General features: G+C 41.1%; 1 protein-coding gene and 1 long non-coding RNA gene across 2 annotated transcripts; both read right to left on the reverse strand.

Annotated features, from left to right (window-relative positions):
* Positions 1-2,790: 2,790 nt before the first annotated feature.
* LOC146693828 (uncharacterized) lies at positions 2,791-6,595 on the reverse strand. The gene has a single exon (XM_085429768.1). The coding sequence runs from the start codon at positions 6,271-6,273 to the stop codon at positions 3,652-3,654; it is 2,622 nt and encodes an 873-aa protein (XP_085285894.1). The 5' UTR covers positions 6,274-6,595; the 3' UTR covers positions 2,791-3,651.
* Positions 6,596-8,295: 1,700 nt separating this feature from the next.
* On the reverse strand, positions 8,296-8,659 carry LOC146693829 (uncharacterized). The gene is made up of 2 exons (XR_014923865.1): positions 8,546-8,659; positions 8,296-8,352 (listed from the first exon to the last, which is right to left on the reverse strand). It is a non-coding gene; the product is annotated as an uncharacterized LOC146693829 (long non-coding RNA).
* Positions 8,660-18,557: the final 9,898 nt, after the last annotated feature.

The raw sequence follows: 18,557 nt of genomic DNA on the forward strand, positions 1-18,557 counted from the left end.
GCAAAGAAAAGCGTCTGGACTTCTTTAAGTTGCTTGAAGACGTTTCACCTCTCATCCGAGAAGCTTCTTCAGTTCTAAGGTCAAATGGTGGAGAGTCCCAGATATAACCTAGTGGGAGTAACGCCCCACAGAGGGACAAAAGGACCCCTTGATGATCCTCTAATCGCCTGAGCCAAGGTGTGAAACTGGGTGTGGGTCCCAATCAGCCAGAGTTTCGGAAAACTGGCCCCACCTTATCATGCGAATTCCTGAGGTCAGATGGCCCAGGATGTGAGTGGGCATTAAGGCGACTGGGAAGGGATCTCAAAACTGGATTATAGATGGTAGAGAGTTGGTGTCGTAAACCCCCGCCTCTACATGGTCGACATGGTACATTTTTCAACCAATTGGAAAGGGTGGGGGGTGTTTTGGTTTTGTTTTTGCTCACAGGCGGAGAGGGCTTTCGAGCGTTTTCCTTATAAAACGCAGTTTTTACCGTTTCTTCCCGCAGTAAATATAAACAACAATAGTATTCAGAAAGAAAACCAAACATTGCATATTTTTTATAACTATAACTTTCGTTTTACATGGCCTATCAACACAATTTAAAAACTGGTATATATATATATATAGCATCTTGCACCCTGCTGTTATGTGCTGGATTGTCTCTGGGGCATCTTTACACAGCCTGCACCTGGGGTCTTGCCTGGTGTGATAGACCCCAGCCTCTATGGATCTTGTACTCAGAGCTTGTTCTTGCTCTGCCATGATTAGTGCCTCTGTGCTGTCTTTCAGTCCAACTTTGTCCAGCCACTGGTAGGATTTCTGGATATCAGCCACCTCCTCTATCTGCCGGTGGTACATACCGTGCAGGGGCTGTCCTTCCATGATGGTTCCTCGCCTTCCTCCACTTTCTTGGGTTTCTGCTGCCTGATATATTCACTGAGCACGCTGTCAGTTGGGGCCATCTTCGTGATGTATTCGTGGATGTTCGTTGTCTCATCCTGGACTGTGGTGCTGACACTCACCAGTCCCCGGCCCCCTTCCTTCCACTTAGCGTATAGCCTCAGGATGCTGGACTTGGGGTGAAACCCTCCATGCATGGTAAGGAGCTTTCTTGTCTTCATGTCAGTGGCTTCTATCTCCTCCTTTGGCCAGCCTATTACCCCAGCAGGGTACCTGATCACGGGCATATATATGTATATGTATATGTATATGTATATATATATATATGTATATATATTAGCTCTTTAGATCCAATCTTTTACATCAACTGGGTTGATTCTATCTTTGCAAACAAACAAAGGCTCTCTGATTGTGTAATGACAAATCTTTTTTAAAACTTTTTTGTTTATTCCAGCAGTAGTATATCCTTTATATGCAGCCAAGTGTATTTAAAACTTAACTGCACATAACGTTTTGGATTAAGTCTGTCTTGATGCTGTGACTGGGTTAATCATATTTTCAAAGTAAAAGCATTCTTTCCAGTGTGAAGGATGCCAAAGGTTTCTTTGGCAGGTGTGGACAATCCTGTTAGATGGTGTTTGTGTTACACCTTAACCTCTTTTTCCAGTAAATCTATCTTTTGTTTGTAGAGCTTCCCAGTATGAAGCTTTTCTGCCAAGGAGATTTAAATACATAAGCTGGAGGAAAGGGCAATCTGGTGCTATCTTGGGATCCACATATCTTTCATTTTGTTTCAAGAAATAAATTATTGAACCTCGCTGTTCAATATATGCCCATGTTGCTGTGCATTTTTCCTTGATGTTGGTCTTCACTTCCATTTACTATTTCTGTTAAAGAGTCCCGAATCCAGTAGCTGAACAACACATGTTAATTTTTCATTGCTACTTAAACATAGAACACATTCATTAATTAAAAGGGATTCTTTTTTGTCAATATAGTGTATATAAGGAGTACATAACAGCACTCACAGCTCTAACTTACAGAGAGCAGCCTGCAGCTGACCTTTTCAGCCACTTGCAATAAAACACACACACACATCATACAATGCTTGAAGGTTGTAATAAAATATGAAAACATTAAGAAGAGGCAACACTAATATTGCCTGTCTTCAGTCAGGTACTGAGAGAAGGGAATTATCGCAGAAGAGATAGAAGTAATAAAGGAGGGCTAAATTATAAATAGTATATTCATTTCTTATTAGTAAAAATATGATTTTTGCTAATGGTTGGGTGCTGGTTCTTAGTAAACTATCTGTGCAAAGGTAAGTAAGGAAAAAGCAAAAATAAGAATAAAATATTCTTCCTTTTCAGCTAGCCCTAATTCTATAAGAATTAGCACCACCTTATATGTTTAAACCAGTACCTGTCAAGATGTTATCTATTACTTCTTTTGGACGTGTGAATCCTAAGTGCAATAATGGCACTTTTTTCATTCAATGAGAGTTTTATCTAGGTCAGAATGTATTTTCCTTTGACGCCCTCTTAGCTCTCCTGTTCTCCTGCTGTCTTGATTAATGGCCCTGAAAATGTCACACTGACCTGAGATGGAAGGTGTTCAAAACAATACAGTCCAGTAGGCTACTTATGCTACTGCATTGTCCACCTCCTCTCAAATGAACAAACGAAAAAAACTGACATTAATAGCTATTACTTAAAAAATGAAACATTTAATGTTTGATAAATAGATGGACTAGCACAAGAAAAACTAATGCACTCAGGTTGCACTGTTTTTGCTGGCGCTAACTCATAGCAGCAGGCAACGTTGCTGTGCTTTGATTAGCAGCTAGTGTAGCATTCCAGCCGGACTTTATTCAGACGATGCACTCAATGATCATTACGGATGGACCATGGTGGGGTATTCCAACCCATTTATTCACAAATTGCCATAGACACATCGTAAGAGCTGTAATCATAACATAAAACAAATAAACATTCACTTGATATAACCACGTTTCTGTTATGCTAATCAATTCACAGAAAAGGCACAGGAGGTGCTAGCATCAGCCTGCTAGATCGCTCATAAACTTATTAACAATCAAGTAATACATTTACAAATTGTCCGAAATGTAAACAACAAGTACAACACACAAACATACCTGTTCGCCTTCCAGCTAGATGCTAATTTTAAGATGGATGGAAAACGATAACCTTCTCATTAATCCTTTCTACGGCAAGCAGTTGCGGTACGATCTTCCTTCCCGGAAGTTGCCCGTTCCGAATTTCAAAATAAGAGTTTAATCTATATTATAAGGTATAATTCGTTCAGGGATTTAACTATTTGAAAAATATCAAATAAACAAATAATCTGGGTCATTTACACTCCCACCAAATCATTAGTGTTCAAAAACATAACTCCATAAACATAGGAAGAAAGAACACAATGATTTCATAATACAAATAATGACCAAACAACAGAAGCATAGTATGCAAGGAATGGACTAGTCACCTTCCAACAATAAGACTAGTTTTTGAACTGGCCGTTCGAGCACTGACCGCTTAGTAAGACGTTCACCATTTTTGCCAAGTTTCCTGTCACCTAGACAGAGCTTCACTCTCCTAACCAGTCCATCTCTGTCCATTGTAGTCTCTACGACTCTTCCCAACCTCCATTCATTTCTGGGCAAGTCTTCATCCTTCATTATGACTATATCCCCGATCTGCAGGTTTCTCTTTGGGGTGTGCCAGCGTTGTCTAAAGGCAATGTTGGCTAAGTACTCTTTCTGCCAACGGCTCCAGAACTGCTCGGCCAAATATTGTACGTGGCGCCATCTCTTTCCTGCACTGTAGAGAGGCCGATTGACTTATCCTTGTTGATCCTTCGAAGAATGCGAGCCACTGCACAGATGGCGCGAGTCCAGGATGAGAACTTTGCCAGCCGATAAGTAAGAGAATCTTGTTCTACAGTTTCCGTGTTTAGAGTCCGTGTTTCCTTAACTTCTGGATCTCCGACTGACAGTTCCGGAGCCACCTCTTCTGAGAGGTCAACTCCCTTTTCCCATAGAAATGCAGGGCCGGTAAACCAGTCCGATGATATTAGCTCATGGACAAAACAACCTCTAGAAGCACGATCCGCAGGATTCTGGTCAGTAGGGACGTATCTCCATTGCCTTTGATTCGTGTAGAGATGTATCTTCTGGATACGGTTGGCTACGAATGTATGAAAACGTCGAGCCTCATTATTGATGTACCCTAGTACAACCTTGGAATCGGTCCAAAAATGCTCTTCAATGTCCGCATATCCAAGTTCTTCCTTCAAAACATTGCTGGTTTTCACAGAGATGACTGCAGCCGTCAACTCTAATCTTGGGATCGTGGTGACCTTTATTGGGGCGACGCGAGATTTGGCCATGACTAAAGCACAGTGGATGTCTCCTTCTTCATTGCTAAGCCTCAGATATGAACACTGTCCATAGCCAGTAGTGCTTGCGTCGGAGAAGTGATGTAACTCACGTTTAATAACCCTTCCGAAATCTGCCGGGGCATAACTTCGGGGTATATTTATCCTCTCCAAGTTGTTGAGGTCGTTTTTCCATTTCTCCCACCGTGGACGAAGTTCGTTGGTTAGAGGGTCGTCCCAACCTGTTCCATGGCAGCACATCTGCTGCAGCACTTCCTTTCCAATGAGCAAAAAGGGGGCTATGAGACCCAAGGGATCGTACAGGGATGCAACAATGGACAATATGCCTCGACGTGTTGCAGGCTGTTCCTTAAGGTTGGTGCTGATCTTCAGGCAGTCTGATTCGACGTGCCATTGGATACCCAACGCTCTCTCTGAAGGTAAGTTATCAAAGGCAAGGTTGAGGTCTTTAATGTCTGATGCACGTTCAGTTGCTGGTATGCTTACCAGGACAGCTTTGTCATTGGACACAAACTTGTGGAGCCTAAGACCACCCAGGGCACAAAGTTTTCTGGCTTCTTCTGCTAACTTGATAGCCTTCTCTGAGCTGTCTGTACTTGTGACTCCATCGTCGACATAGAAATTTCTCAGAATGAACTGAGAGCCTAATGGGTATCGGTCTTTATTTTCTGTAGCCAAATGCTTCAATCCGTAGTTTGCACAGCCAGGCGATGAGGCTGCGCCAAAGATATGCACCCTCATACGGTATTCTTGGGGCTGTGCACCGAGATCTCCTTTCTTCCACCAAAGGAAGCGCAGGTAATCCTGGTCTGACTTCTTCACATGAAATTGGTGAAACATTTTCTCTATGTCGCACATCAATGCAGTGGAGTGCAACCGGAAGCGAAGAAGTACACCGTTGAGATTGTTCATCAGGTCAGGACCAGTGAGCAGATGATCATTCAAACTGGTTCCCTGGTACTTGGCAGAGCAGTCGAACACCACGCGCAGTTTGCCTGGCTTCTTGTCGTGGAATACACCGTGATGAGGTATGTACCATTTTTCGCCCTCTTTCCCATCATCGTGGACTTCCTCTGCATCACCCCTTTCTATGACCTCCTCCATGAACTTGATATACTGTTCTTTGTACCCTTCATCCTTTAACAGCTTCCTCTTTAGATGGCTCAGACGTATGACTGCAAGCTGTTTGTTGTCAGGTAAGGTAGGTCTCTCCTTAAAGGGCAACGGCATCTCGTAGTGATCTAGACTGTTCTTTTCGATGTGGTTCTTGAGTTTGTCCAGGAACAGGATGTCCTCCTGAGACACTGGTTTGCCGTCTTCCTTAGCATCCTTAAAGTCAGACTCTAGAATGCGAATGGCATCTGCCGGAGTGACTGGTGGGAGCTCCCTGACTGCAACTCGGAAGCACTGTCCCGCCGTACTTGAGGTGTCGGGGCATGTCGACGTACCACCAACTATGCTCCATCCTAAGTCGGTACGAATTGCATAAGGCTCATCGTCTCCTCCCGTTATGACGTCTCTTGGTGCCATTGCTCGTGCGCAGTTATAGCCTATCAATAAACCAACCTCACAGTCCTGTAGAGGTGGAATCTCTTCTATGACCTTGGAGAGATGATTCCACCTTTTAGCTGTCTCGCATGTTGGGATATGGGCTCTGTTTACTGGTATGCAATCCTTGGTATAAGCAGGAGGAAGGTCGATGAGGAGGGAAGAGCGATAACCCCGAACACAAAGCCCTGAGACTCTTTGGCTCTTTACGATCACGTCGCGTCCAATCATCGTAGTTAACTTCAGCTTAACTGGACAGGAATCTGCCTTTAATACATCACTCAGTTCCTGGTCAACAAACGTCGTGTCGCTTTGCGTGTCCAGCAAGGCGTAAACCAGTTTCTCAGTTCCTGTATCCTTTTTTGACACCCACACAGGCACAATCATTGATGTGTTAGTTGGCTGTCCGGTAATCACTGACATTGAAGTTGCAGCAGCCTCCGTTTGGCCGGCATTGCTCAGGATAGTGGTTTCCTGTGGCAGAACTCTTTCCTTCTTTAAATAGTTGTCATCGTGTAAACAAGTGGGATGTTTACCCTTGCACGTGTTGCATGAGTGTCGATGTCGACAGTCTTTTGCACTATGTCCAGGTTTGGTGCAGCCATAGCAGAGCTTATGTTCTCTGACAAAATCTCGACGCTCCTCCAGAGTTTTAGCAATAAACTTGGGACATCCATGTAGTCTGTGTTGATTATTTTGACAGAAGGCACAAGGAGACCTTTCCTTTCCTTTAACTGGCTTGAGCCTCTCGGTGTCAGGGGGAACATGATGATTTCCCACTGAACTATTAGAGGAATGGAGACTGCCTTCCTGCGAGGCTACCTGGCTGTAGACTTGCAGTTTGGCCCGAGCAGCCCTCAAATTCTTTTCTGCTTGAAGGCGTTCAAGTCTGCGTTTTTCTACTTCCATTTTTCTGTGCTGTTCCTCTATCTTCTCCATTTGTCTCTCTTCTTCCAGCAACCCTTCAAATTCGACTTCCTTAGCAGCTAGCTCTGCTGCTGCATCCGCCTGTTTGAGTGTTAGAGTAGTGCTTTTGTGACTACGGATTGACTTTGTCACTCTAGATGCAGTGGATCCATAGATGGAGCGTGCGTAGCTGTTCTTAAGCAGCTCCCTGAGACGGCAATGTACTTGTTCTGCATCATAATCACCATCGAGATCTGACATTCTCTCGTAGGTAACTTTCATAATTTCGGCTGTAACTGCCTCACAACTGTCAACGTGACGTCTTAATTCTGGAGAAGGTGTAATGTGACTTCGTATTTCAAGGTAAGTGTTTAACACAGTTTCTTTCTCTTTCTCCAAAGAATCCATCAAAGATGCCAGCTCGCCTTTACTAATGTCTGACTTGAGCTGCTCTCTTGACTCTCGGGCTCGAATCTTCCATCTTTCGTACGTTGAGATGAACTTTCTTTCCCTTTTTCTTGCTTCCTCCTGCTGCATTTCGAGCGCCTTTGGAGTTGGGATTTTTGTTCGAGTGGAACGTCGGAGGCCTTCCTTAAGCTCACCTTGTAAGTTGTTCAACGTTTCTTCTCTGCGTTGAATTTCCTTCTCCAAAAGTTCTATTTCCGTAGTTTCTGATGTGTCTTCAAGAGACGCCTTAAGCCCTTTGATTTTATTCTGCAGGTCGACTATCTGATGCTCTAGTTCTGTTTGTGAGGAGGGAGTCTCCATTTCCTTCATGTTTATGTTATTTACTTATCTAATTTGCAGGCTTTAGTTAATGAGCTGCTTGTGGTTACTATAACTTAAAGGCTGCATTAACAGATGGGAGGAGAATCTCTGCACTTTAAACCAAGTTGAAATAGAAGCGGATAACCAACACAACATTGAGAAGAAATGTATAAAATAATAAATGCAACCTGCTAGCTGTTGCAAACTGATGTGGTAAAGTAAACCTCTTATGCTAAACACAGATCAATACACCATTACTATTGTACAGTTACAAATTGAACTAAATGCCCCTCTTTCACCCCCTTTTTGGTCAGTAGAAAGAATGATAAATATACAGTAGTGGTGGTAAATACCAATAAACAAAATTACTTCACTTGTTATTACTTCATGTCCGTTGTGTCTTAATGCAGCAGATGTCCACAGTAGTTGACGACCTTCTCTCTCCCTTTAACCACCACTGATGAGAATGAATGTCCTTTCCTTGTCGATTAGAATGAAATGTTCCATACCTTTTCTGACCGTCACATCAAACCATTAAGCCAGCTGCATGATGATTATAAAGTCTCTGTCTAGAAGACCCATAGAATGGCACTGAGTTGCTCCATGAAATGTCTTGTCAATCCCAGACGAATAGCAACACAGCTCCGTGACTCGTCCTCGTGGTTCCGTGGTGCAGGATGGCAGCAGGATGATGCGGGGGATCAGCTCTTACTGTAGCATTCCAGCCGGACTTTATTCAGACGATGCACTCAATGATCATTACGGATGGACCATGGTGGGGTATTCCAACCCATTTATTCACAAATTGCCATAGACACATCGTAAGAGCTGTAATCATAACATAAAACAAATAAACATTCACTTGATATAACCACGTTTCTGTTATGCTAATCAATTCACAGAAAAGGCACAGGAGGTGCTAGCATCAGCCTGCTAGATCGCTCATAAACTTATTAACAATCAAGTAATACATTTACAAATTGTCCGAAATGTAAACAACAAGTACAACACACAAACATACCTGTTCGCCTTCCAGCTAGATGCTAATTTTAAGATGGATGGAAAACGATAACCTTCTCATTAATCCTTTCTACGGCAAGCAGTTGCGGTACGATCTTCCTTCCCGGAAGTTGCCCGTTCCGAATTTCAAAATAAGAGTTTAATCTATATTATAAAGTATAATTCGTTCAGGGATTTAACTATTTGAAAAATATCAAATAAACAAATAATCTGGGTCATTTACAGCTAGCATTAGCCAAGTTAGCTGCCTGTTAGTAACTTTGTTCTTATATAACAAGCTGATTATTCGCTGCAGTGATCTTCTCATTCACTTCTCCCACATTTGGATGCCAAACTGAACTTTGTTCTCTCAAGACATTTGAATAATGCAACTTCTTTGGCTGAACTTGAGTGTTTGATGTGATTTGATTGGCTAATGACTTTACTTCAGAAAGTGAATTTCTCACAAATACAAATACCAATGTAAGCTAGGTGAAGCAGAAATCCATAATTCAGTTCAGTGACATGTGACATTACCCCATGCTACATGAATGAGAATCAAAAAGATTGGAGCCTAAAACATACCCATGCATCCATCATCAGGCTCTAAAGGTGCAATGCTAGCATGTGAATAAATGAGGAAACAAGGAATTTATATTTTTCAGGTAGGGCAATTTTCAAAATAATTTCCTTGTGACCTTTGATAAAAGATTCCCCATAGATACACCATAGATTTCTTTTTTTCTTTCTTTATCTTTTGGTCTATTTTTCTAGGCAGGCAGCATCTGTTACATTTTAGTTGGCTACATCATAAAATAGCACAAGGTAAAGTACACATAAATATTAATTTTAAAGTGTGTACTTATGGAATTAATAACTTTTGCCTCTGTTCCACTTAAAAGTATATAAAATTTTTGTTTTGGGACTGTGCCTTCAGGAATGAATGGCTTCTTTAGTTCTATATATCAGCTTTAGTGTATTTCAAGTGATGACGATTTATTCAAATAAAGATGATTTTCTTCACTTACAATAAAAAGGAGAAAAGAAAGATCCTTTATTGGTGAGTGACACTTCAATTAGCCTCTTGTCCTCACTACTTATAATCAGATTGCGAACCCTGTAAAGGACAAGGCAGGTCATTAAAATATCCTCAAAAGCTTACACGATTCACTTCAGGCTGTAAATTTTGCTTGTATTTGCTGACAGATGTAATGCTGAATCCCCCTTTGCCATCCCCAGATGAAATCAAAGCTATCTTGGTGTAATTGCTAAGGAAAACTGATTTGCCAGTGTCAGAAATGCTTAATGTATGTGCCCCCTTAATTTTGTTCTGCTCTTTCTTCAATTGCCAGTCCCCTTGCACAGGCCCTCATCTATTCTGTTCAGTGCTCTTCAGTGTGATGTTGCTGTGGACCCAGATAACGAAATTACGTAGGCACAGCGTTATGACAGTGTAATCAGATAACCAGAGATTTGTTGAAATTATCTAACAATTTATGTCAATGCCAGGAAAAGAAAACTCGACAGTTATCTTCTGGTTGACATGCTGCAGCACGTGTTTAAATACAGAATATTTTTATCTTATCATAAAAACTTTATTTTGATTATTAAACAGATATTTAAAGATTTAAAGACTGTTCTTTTTTTCCTTTCTTTTCTTTCAGCAGGGTATGAAAAAATTATTTACTCCACTGTATATGTCCTTTAGTAGTCTCATGGCCTTTATGCACCAAGCGGTTTGCGAAAAAACAACAAGGATACAAACTTGTCATCTAATGCACTGTATATACACAGAGAAAGCATAAGGTTTTGGCACGAAAAAAAAAAAAACCCTAAAAAAATGCACTACAAAAAAAATGTGATGATGAGGCCATCCTGATGTTTTCTAATTAAGAAAAGAAAGAAAGCGAGATTCTGGGTTTATCCAATTTTCAAGAGAAGGCAGCAGCAGGGAGAATTTCATGGTTTGATCCAGGAGTTGGAAGCTGTATTACGACCACTTTCGTACATATTTCAGGATCTCAGTGGGGCACTTTGAGCTCTTGTTAGCAGAGTTGGGACCATATCTGAGAAGGCAGAGAAATAATTTCAGAGAGCTGATTGACCTGAAGCAGCAACTAGCTGTGTGCCTGAGGTAAAATAAAATTATTTTATTATTTTCATATCGCTGTATCTTTAGTTCCAGTGCATGTTTTGAGCTGTGAAAGCAAATGTTGCCACATGCAGTAGAGTGATTGGTAAGATCTGTTAAAAAAAAAGGAAAAATTAAGTTTTATATGAAAAAATAAGTGCCACAAATTCTTTGAGTCCCCAAAAAATATTCACACAAATTTTACATGTTGGGTGTGTAAAGGCCTTCAGTCATTGTGACAGAACAAACTGGGTGTTTTCTCTTCAGACTTTAAAGCTATTCAGGAGATGCTCTCTGAACACCATGATGAAGAAACAGAATACCCACCAGCATTTAGCTCACACAGCAACTTTGATCCAAGAACTAACCACCATACCATCCCCCAAGCTCTATAATGGTTAGTTAGGCTGCTGCAGATTTCTTTTGTAATCTTGACTAGTATTTAATGCTGCTCGATCATTCACCACTGAGAAAAGAAATATATCTTTCTATCAGTTTTAGGATTACTACTGGGAAGTATGGTAGCTAAAAACGTGAAAATTGGACTTCCTGGGGAATTTTCCCTAATGGTTGATGAAATGTGCACGAATATCCCATGATGATACCACTACCTTTGATTCACCACAGACTGACAATTTCCTAAGAGAGGGCACAGCTTCACTCATAAGCCAGGCCTCGATCAGCAGCCAGTAGCTCCATGGAAATCGCCCTGTCCCAGTTCTTTTCACTTGCCTTCTTCAGGTGAGTAGAATAATGAACTTGTGCTGCTATGCAGAGCCTGTCTTTCACCTCTGGAAAGTTGATGTTGGATCTTAGTTGGTGAGAGTGTATATATTGTGACTTCATGGAACATTTTCTCTTCACCTGTCCCGGGAAGCCAAAAGAGGACACTCACCGGTGGGTGTGGAGTTACTAGCAGGTGAAGTCCCTGCCTTGCCTGCAGCTGCCAGCAACATTTATATCCAGTCTCTAAGTTACTCAGACAAACGCTCTGTTTGAATCAGGGGTAGAGCAGAGTTTTTTTTATGTTCTCAAGAGTGTAGCAGGTTTAAATGGATGGAGGTTGTTAGGGAGTTTTTATTGTTTTATTTGCTTATGCTTCAAAAGTTATGTTATACATATTTCACCAGACACAGTTTTCTGTTAAAACAGGAAGCTGACCCTGTGACACTGACAAGAGACCAGCACAGAAATACATATCCGCAGAAGTTGACTTGCATTATATTATTCTTAGAAATTGACCTGCAACACACATACTTTGTGACATATATACACACACAGCTTACACACAGCTTGCACACAGACAGCATCAGGACCTGCGTAACAGGAAATGTGATTATATTTGCATATTGACGATGTAACCTATAAAAATAAACGAATACTGCAGTTCGGTGTGATTTGCTCTGAGCTTTTCACCCGTGCAGCACGTTAACCTACACAAGTGTCTCATTGTTGTTTATTCACCTGACTGTTTGTTAACTGTAAATCTCTGACAGAGGTTTAAATGGATCTTAAATGGATTTTCATCCACCACACTGTACCCACGATGATTACTTGAAATTCCATTTTTTTTTCAGCTCACAAGACACTCCCATAGTTGTTGGGCACACGTGGGTAAAAAACACAAATAATCATCCGTCATTTCTGTTTGTCCAAATGTCCTCTGAAAGACACTTTGTCCTTGCTCCCTATAATGAATCTAAACCTCTACCTTTAGAGATGCTTTACCTTCTAATTGGGTAATAGATGTACCTCCAGGAGCTCCATGTCTAAGAGCCGCTTCTACAGTCTGGCATATCCAGAACATCAGGCCATGGAGAGGCTCTTTAGAGACTTTGTGAAAGCAGGTATAATCCTCCTCTCTTCCTCACCTCTGGAAGATGTTTTCTTTGTTGAAAAGAAAAAAAGAAATCCTTCTTGCTTGCATTGTAACAATCTTTTTGTTTCCCTTCTGCTGACATTGTGAGTACAGTATTATGAAGAGTCTTGAGTCAAAACTCTTCTTTAGATCTTCCTTGTCTTTTGTTACATTGTCTGTCAAGGTGATTCCATGCTGATTTGATCATGTTCAGATCCTTGCTGTTGGGAGGCCAATCCATGGCTAACTGGATTCCATTGTATGTTTTCATATCCAGGTATTCTTTTACTGCATTGGCAGTGTGCTCGATATCAGTGTCATGCCAATCAGAAGTTTTCCAGATGGCATTGTAGTGTTTAATGAAAAGCCGATGGTACTTTTCTGTGTTAATAATCAGTTTTGAAAAGATCCCCTGAGAGACCACTGAGACCATTTCTGATAAGGTTTCAGTAAACCGTAGATGGATCAACTGAAAGGGTAGATGCATCTCTCAGGTCCTGTTTCAGGTCTTTGCTTTGCTTTTTTCCTGTTTCTTAAGGACATGACTTTTGGATATTGTTCATCTGCAGTAGATAGTGATTTAGTTCTGCCACTTTTTTTGTCTTTAACTTGACAAGTATCCTGTAATTTTTAAGGACACACTACACCGCATGTTGAGCTGTGCCAAGTTTCTATAGCACTTTGAAAAATCATCTCATTGGTACAAAAATGCAATTTTATGCCTGTCAAACTTTGTTATCTTTGGCATTTTTCAGAGTTTCAGTTAATGTAATGGGACAGGTTATTTGTTTTTGTGACAGGCTACTAGTAACAATGTGCCTACATTTTATTTTTAATTCCATTCAATAATTAATTTGAATATTTAATTAAAAATGTTAACTAAATTTAAAATTCGCTCTTTGCTAATTTGTCTGTTATATGTAGAGACAACTGGTTAAGCGCTTGAGTTATTTGCTTTTTTTTGTGCTTGAATGATTTTTAAGTCAGATTTAAGTGGCTTAACACAGAACTACAAAAAATCCCCTTGAATTTTTTTTTAGGAGGGATGTCTCACAGTCTGTAATATATTGTTTGTATAGTTTTTGCACTAGGAATAAGTCTAATTATTGTTCTGCATCAGGCCTTCTTTAGGCCCTGCCAGCTGGAGGTAGGCCCTAGTCGCACATAATACTAGAGTTTGCTACTCGACTTCCTCTATTTGAAAGTCATGCTCACTACTGTCTGTGAAGGTTCTCAGTCATCCAGGTCATCGTAGTCAAAGGAGCTTGCAAAGAAAAGCGTCTGGACTTCTTTAAGTTACTTGAAGACGTTTCACCTCTCATCCGAGAAGCTTCTTCAGTTCTAAGTTCAAATGGTGGAGAGTCCCAGATATAAACCTAGTGGGAGTAACCCCCCACAGAGGGACAAAAGGACCCCCTGATGATCCTCTAATAGCCTGAGCCAAGGTGTGAAACTGGGTGTGGGTCCCAATCAGCCAGAGTTTCGGGTGTGTTCATTGTGAAACCTTGCTCCACATTATCATGCGAATTCCTGAGGTCAGATGGCCCAGGATGTGAGTGGGCGTTAAGGCGTCTGGGAAGGGATCTCAAAACTGGATTATAGATGGCAGAGAGTTGGTGTCGTAAACCACCGCCTCTGTTCAAAGATGTTCGCTCACAGTGGACATAGATGGCTTCTTTCACTCCTCTTTCAAACCATCTGTCCTCTCTGTCCAAAATGTGAACATTGGCATCCTCGAAAGAGTGACCTTTATCCTTAAGATGCAGATGGACTGCTGAGTCTTGTCCTGTGGAGGTGTGCCATGCGCTTGTGAAGTGGCTGTTTGGTCTCTCCAATGTAGAGGTCTGGGCATTCCTCGCTGCACTGTACAGCATACACCACATTGTTAAGTCTGTGTTTTGGCGTTTTGTCTTTCGGCTGAACCAGTTTTTGTCTGAGCGTGTTGCTGGGTCTGAAATACACAGTGTATTTCAGACCCAGCAACACGCTCAGACTTCACAAGAAGAGCCACTTCCACAGGACAAGACTCAGCAGTCCATCTGCATCTTAAGGATAAAGGTCACTCTTTCGAGGATGCCAATGTTCACATTTTGGACAGAGAGGACAGATGGTTTGAAAGAGGAGTGAAAGAAGCCATCTATGTCCACTGTGAGCGAACATCTTTGAACAGAGGCGGTGGTTTACGACACCAACTCTCTGCCATCTATAATCCAGTTTTGAGATCCCTTCCCAGACGCCTTAACGCCCACTCACATCCTGGGCCATCTGATCTCAGGAATTCGCATGATAAGGTGGAGCCAGGTTTCACAATGAACTCACCCGAAACTCTGGCTGATTGGGACCCACACCCAGTTTCACACCTTGGCTCAGGCTATTAGAGGATCATCAGGGGGTCCTTTTGTCCCTCTGTGGGGGGATACTCCCACTAGGTTTATATCTGGGACTCTCCACTTCTTCAAGTAACTTAAAGAAGTCCAGACGCTTTTCTTTGCAAGCTCCTTTGACACATGCTCACTACTGTCAACTAATTTTCTAAAGGTGCTCATTTCACTGCCCTTTCAAAATTGCCTTTGGTCCTAGAAACTGCTAAACTCCCAGTGGTCCATGTTTCTTGCCAGTGGTAGTTTTTCAGACTGGGGTCCACAGTTCGTCTCTTGTGTTTTCAGGGTCTTTAAAAAGAAAAAAGAAAAAACTGTGAATATTATCTTATCCTCAGGTTAGGCACACAGTGCAAGCTAATCAACAATTTGAACCTGCCCTGCATTGTGTTTCAGCATCAAATCTGTCTGCCTGATATTCACTGCTGCCTTGGATTAAGCACTCACCCGACACCATAACCTCAGTCTCTAAGGGCTTCACCCCATTCAGGGCATCTCTGGGGTATAAGTTCCCACTTTTCTTTTTTTTTAGCAAAAGAAGATTGCTGTTTTTTTTCCCTTCAACATCACTTTTGACATTGCAGGAAGGAGTAGAATGTGTGGTTCTTCTAAGAACAGCTGAGCAGAACAGATGTTAGGCTGATCAATAGAAGGCCCTGGGCTGCTCTAAAGAGACTGAATCTAAGAAACTTACCCCCTCTACATTTTACACTAAAAGTGACAAGGTGATACTAAGATTATTGGTATTGTCAAACACCCCTGAGCTAGATCATTACATTGGGTGGATGGATACGGAGTCATAACTGAAGAAACCACCTCCCAACACCATCACCTGTATATAAAGAGTAAACAGGACATGAACTCACTATCCATTCACACTGTACAGGAATATCGGTTAGAAAGTCCAAAGACACAAAACTGAAAGAGGTTTTCAACAACGGAACAAAGATCCTGCAGGACTACATGTTTGGGACTGACCAGAAGCTGACAGCCGAAAGGAAGGATTATATGAGAAGATCAGAAATTTAAGGAATACTGAAGAACCAACTGGAATGTAGGCCTCTGTTCAGAATTCGAGTCCTAGAGCTATGGCAGCTATGATGCTGTGCAGAGCCACTCTAATAAGGAAAATACCATAAAAACCACTTCCACATGTTAGATGTGAAATGCAGAGAATTTCACTTGGCGAGCAATTTAGTAGGGAATTGTACACCCATTCCTTTTGTAACAAGAATTATTTACTGATTTATCGGCCATACAATGGAAACAATGGTCTAATTATAGCTCTTTAAATTGTATATGCTATAAGACAGAAAAAAAAAATGGTTTAATTAGTTTGGCAGTTTTTCCTATTTCCATAAGTTGTAATTAGCAGTATAAGTGAAATGAAATAATGGAGGAAAATAGACCGAGTAGACAGTTGAGGATTTCATGGCAGTAAATCCTGTTTTATTAATCAGTACAAATCACCAGTGCAGATTTCAGTGAATCACCAACATGATGCTTCATACACTTGCATAATTTTAGGGGTTCATTCTAAGTTTGAGACCTATTGATCCCTGGTCGCACAATAAAAGAAGGGCAGCATTACAGTAATTGAAAAAAAGAGACTGATTTACATTTAAATCGAAAATTACTATCTTGCTTATAATAATGTGCTCTAACCCACCTTCTGCTACTATATCATCCCAGGTGGTTAAATTGTGAAATATTACATGCAGTCAGTAGATCCCATTCTTTGAGGATCTCCTGGGACCTAAACCCTGTTCTTGGTGGTTTCTTTCTGTCTTTGAAGATATAGGAGGTGGAGGAAGAGGAGGAGGAGGAATAGAATTAGGAGGTGTGGCAGAGAGTTCACACAGTGTCCTTTAGGTACATTTTAACACTGCAAGGCATAGCAAATTTAATACCTTCTTTTATCTGTTGTGTGTGTAGGAGTGAAAGGGAGGAGCTGCAAATGTCAAATCTTTCTACTTTGTTAGTATTCACTGTGGTGCCTTTAGTTGTCTTTGGGCGATTTAATTCACATCAGGCAGATGTTTTCATATGTACCGATAAACAAATTTAAGTAATCCCAAATGTTGCCAAGTGACCTGTCAGATTTTACAACTGACAGCAGCAAAAACATTCTAAATGCCATTTTATAAACTAGATGACTTTTCCTACAGTGAATCAAAATCAAAGCGATCACATTCTTTTACTCCCTACACAGGGAAGCTTGATAACATGATGTGATACGTGTGCCTTTTTTAAAGGGACATTGGTAATGTAATTAAAGGGAAAGCTAGACATTGTCATGTTTTCTGACTACATTTTCTGAGGTTCCCACAGAGGCAGACACCTGTTGGTCCCACTGATGGGGCAGTAAACAGGGATCATTCAAGGAAAATCTACTACAGTCTACCCCGAAATCTGCCAGGGTTACGTCCGTAGAGCACCCTCAAATTATGAAAGGCCGCAAAAAATGCCTGTAAATGCCTAGTTTTATAGTTTAAACCCTAAATATGTATTTGGGCAGCATCCTAGGTCTTTAAGAAGAACAATAACCAAAACATGAGCACATTCATCGAAACACTCGAGATAGCTACTGTGATGGCATCAGCCACACAGGGGTAATTTAGTCCATTTTTCACTTTATTAGTTTGCTTTGCAGTTTTCTTCATTAATCATTTGGTTAAACCTAACACTGGTATTATGAGGGGCGCACATAGTAACATTGTGTGGTTTTTCTAAAATGTTTTGTTATATTAATTATGTTTCTCTTTCTTTGAGTTATCTGGGTTTGGGCGGTGGCTGTTTCCTGTCTGGGCAAAAGGCGTGGCTGAGGACTCTGGGGACAAAATGCCTGCTCAGCAGGTCCAACCATGGGCTTACCAGGAGCAGGGGTGTTTTAGGTTTAGTTAGGTTATTCTGTGCTTAGTTAATATTAGTGTGTGTTTTGTTTTCCCCCCCCATTGTGTTCAAATGGTTTGGCCAAATCATTATAAAAGCTACCCTCATGTGTCTTTGTAATTAGGTCAGTTTGTGAGTTAAGTTGTGTCTCACTTTGTTGTTTAAGTTTTTGGAAATTACTTTTTTGTAGAGTTATATTTAGTTGACCTGTTTTATGGGCCTGCTAAGTATGGTTTTGAATTTTGTTAATTTTGGACTTTTTGAGGGTTAAAATAAAGAAAACCCTTTTTGAAGATATTTTTTGCCTGTGTCCTCTTTGCTTTGGCTGCTTGGTCCCTCACAGCTACACACATTAGATATGATGCAGAAATCCTGGACTGCTTCTGCAAGAAATGAATAACACTCTCAGATTGGCTACTTTGAAACTTCCCACTTCTGAGTACAGCAGTATTTCATCCATGAAGCCACATTTTGTTCAACTTTACACAAAATATCAAAGCATACACAGCCATAACTATCACAATTTTTAATACCATTTACAATGTTTATGCTTTCCAAATGCATCTGCAGGTTGAAACCCTCTTTATGAAGGGAATATTGTCTCAACAATGTCCCAAACCATACTGTAAAAGTGTAGAAGATGAACACTATGTAAGGGTGAGGCATGATCAGAATAACTTATCATGGGTGGGTTGTGGAGGCATCAGTCTAAGCAGAAAAGCCTAGACCTCCCTTTTGAGCTACATCTCAGACTCTATAAGCTTCAGTTAACATG

Source organism: Copadichromis virginalis, linkage group LG14 (genome assembly GCF_057382275.1).
Source record: "Copadichromis virginalis isolate Kocher_CV1m ecotype Utaka linkage group LG14, C_Virginalis_male_GT1.1, whole genome shotgun sequence".
NCBI lineage: Eukaryota > Metazoa > Chordata > Actinopteri > Cichliformes > Cichlidae > Copadichromis > Copadichromis virginalis.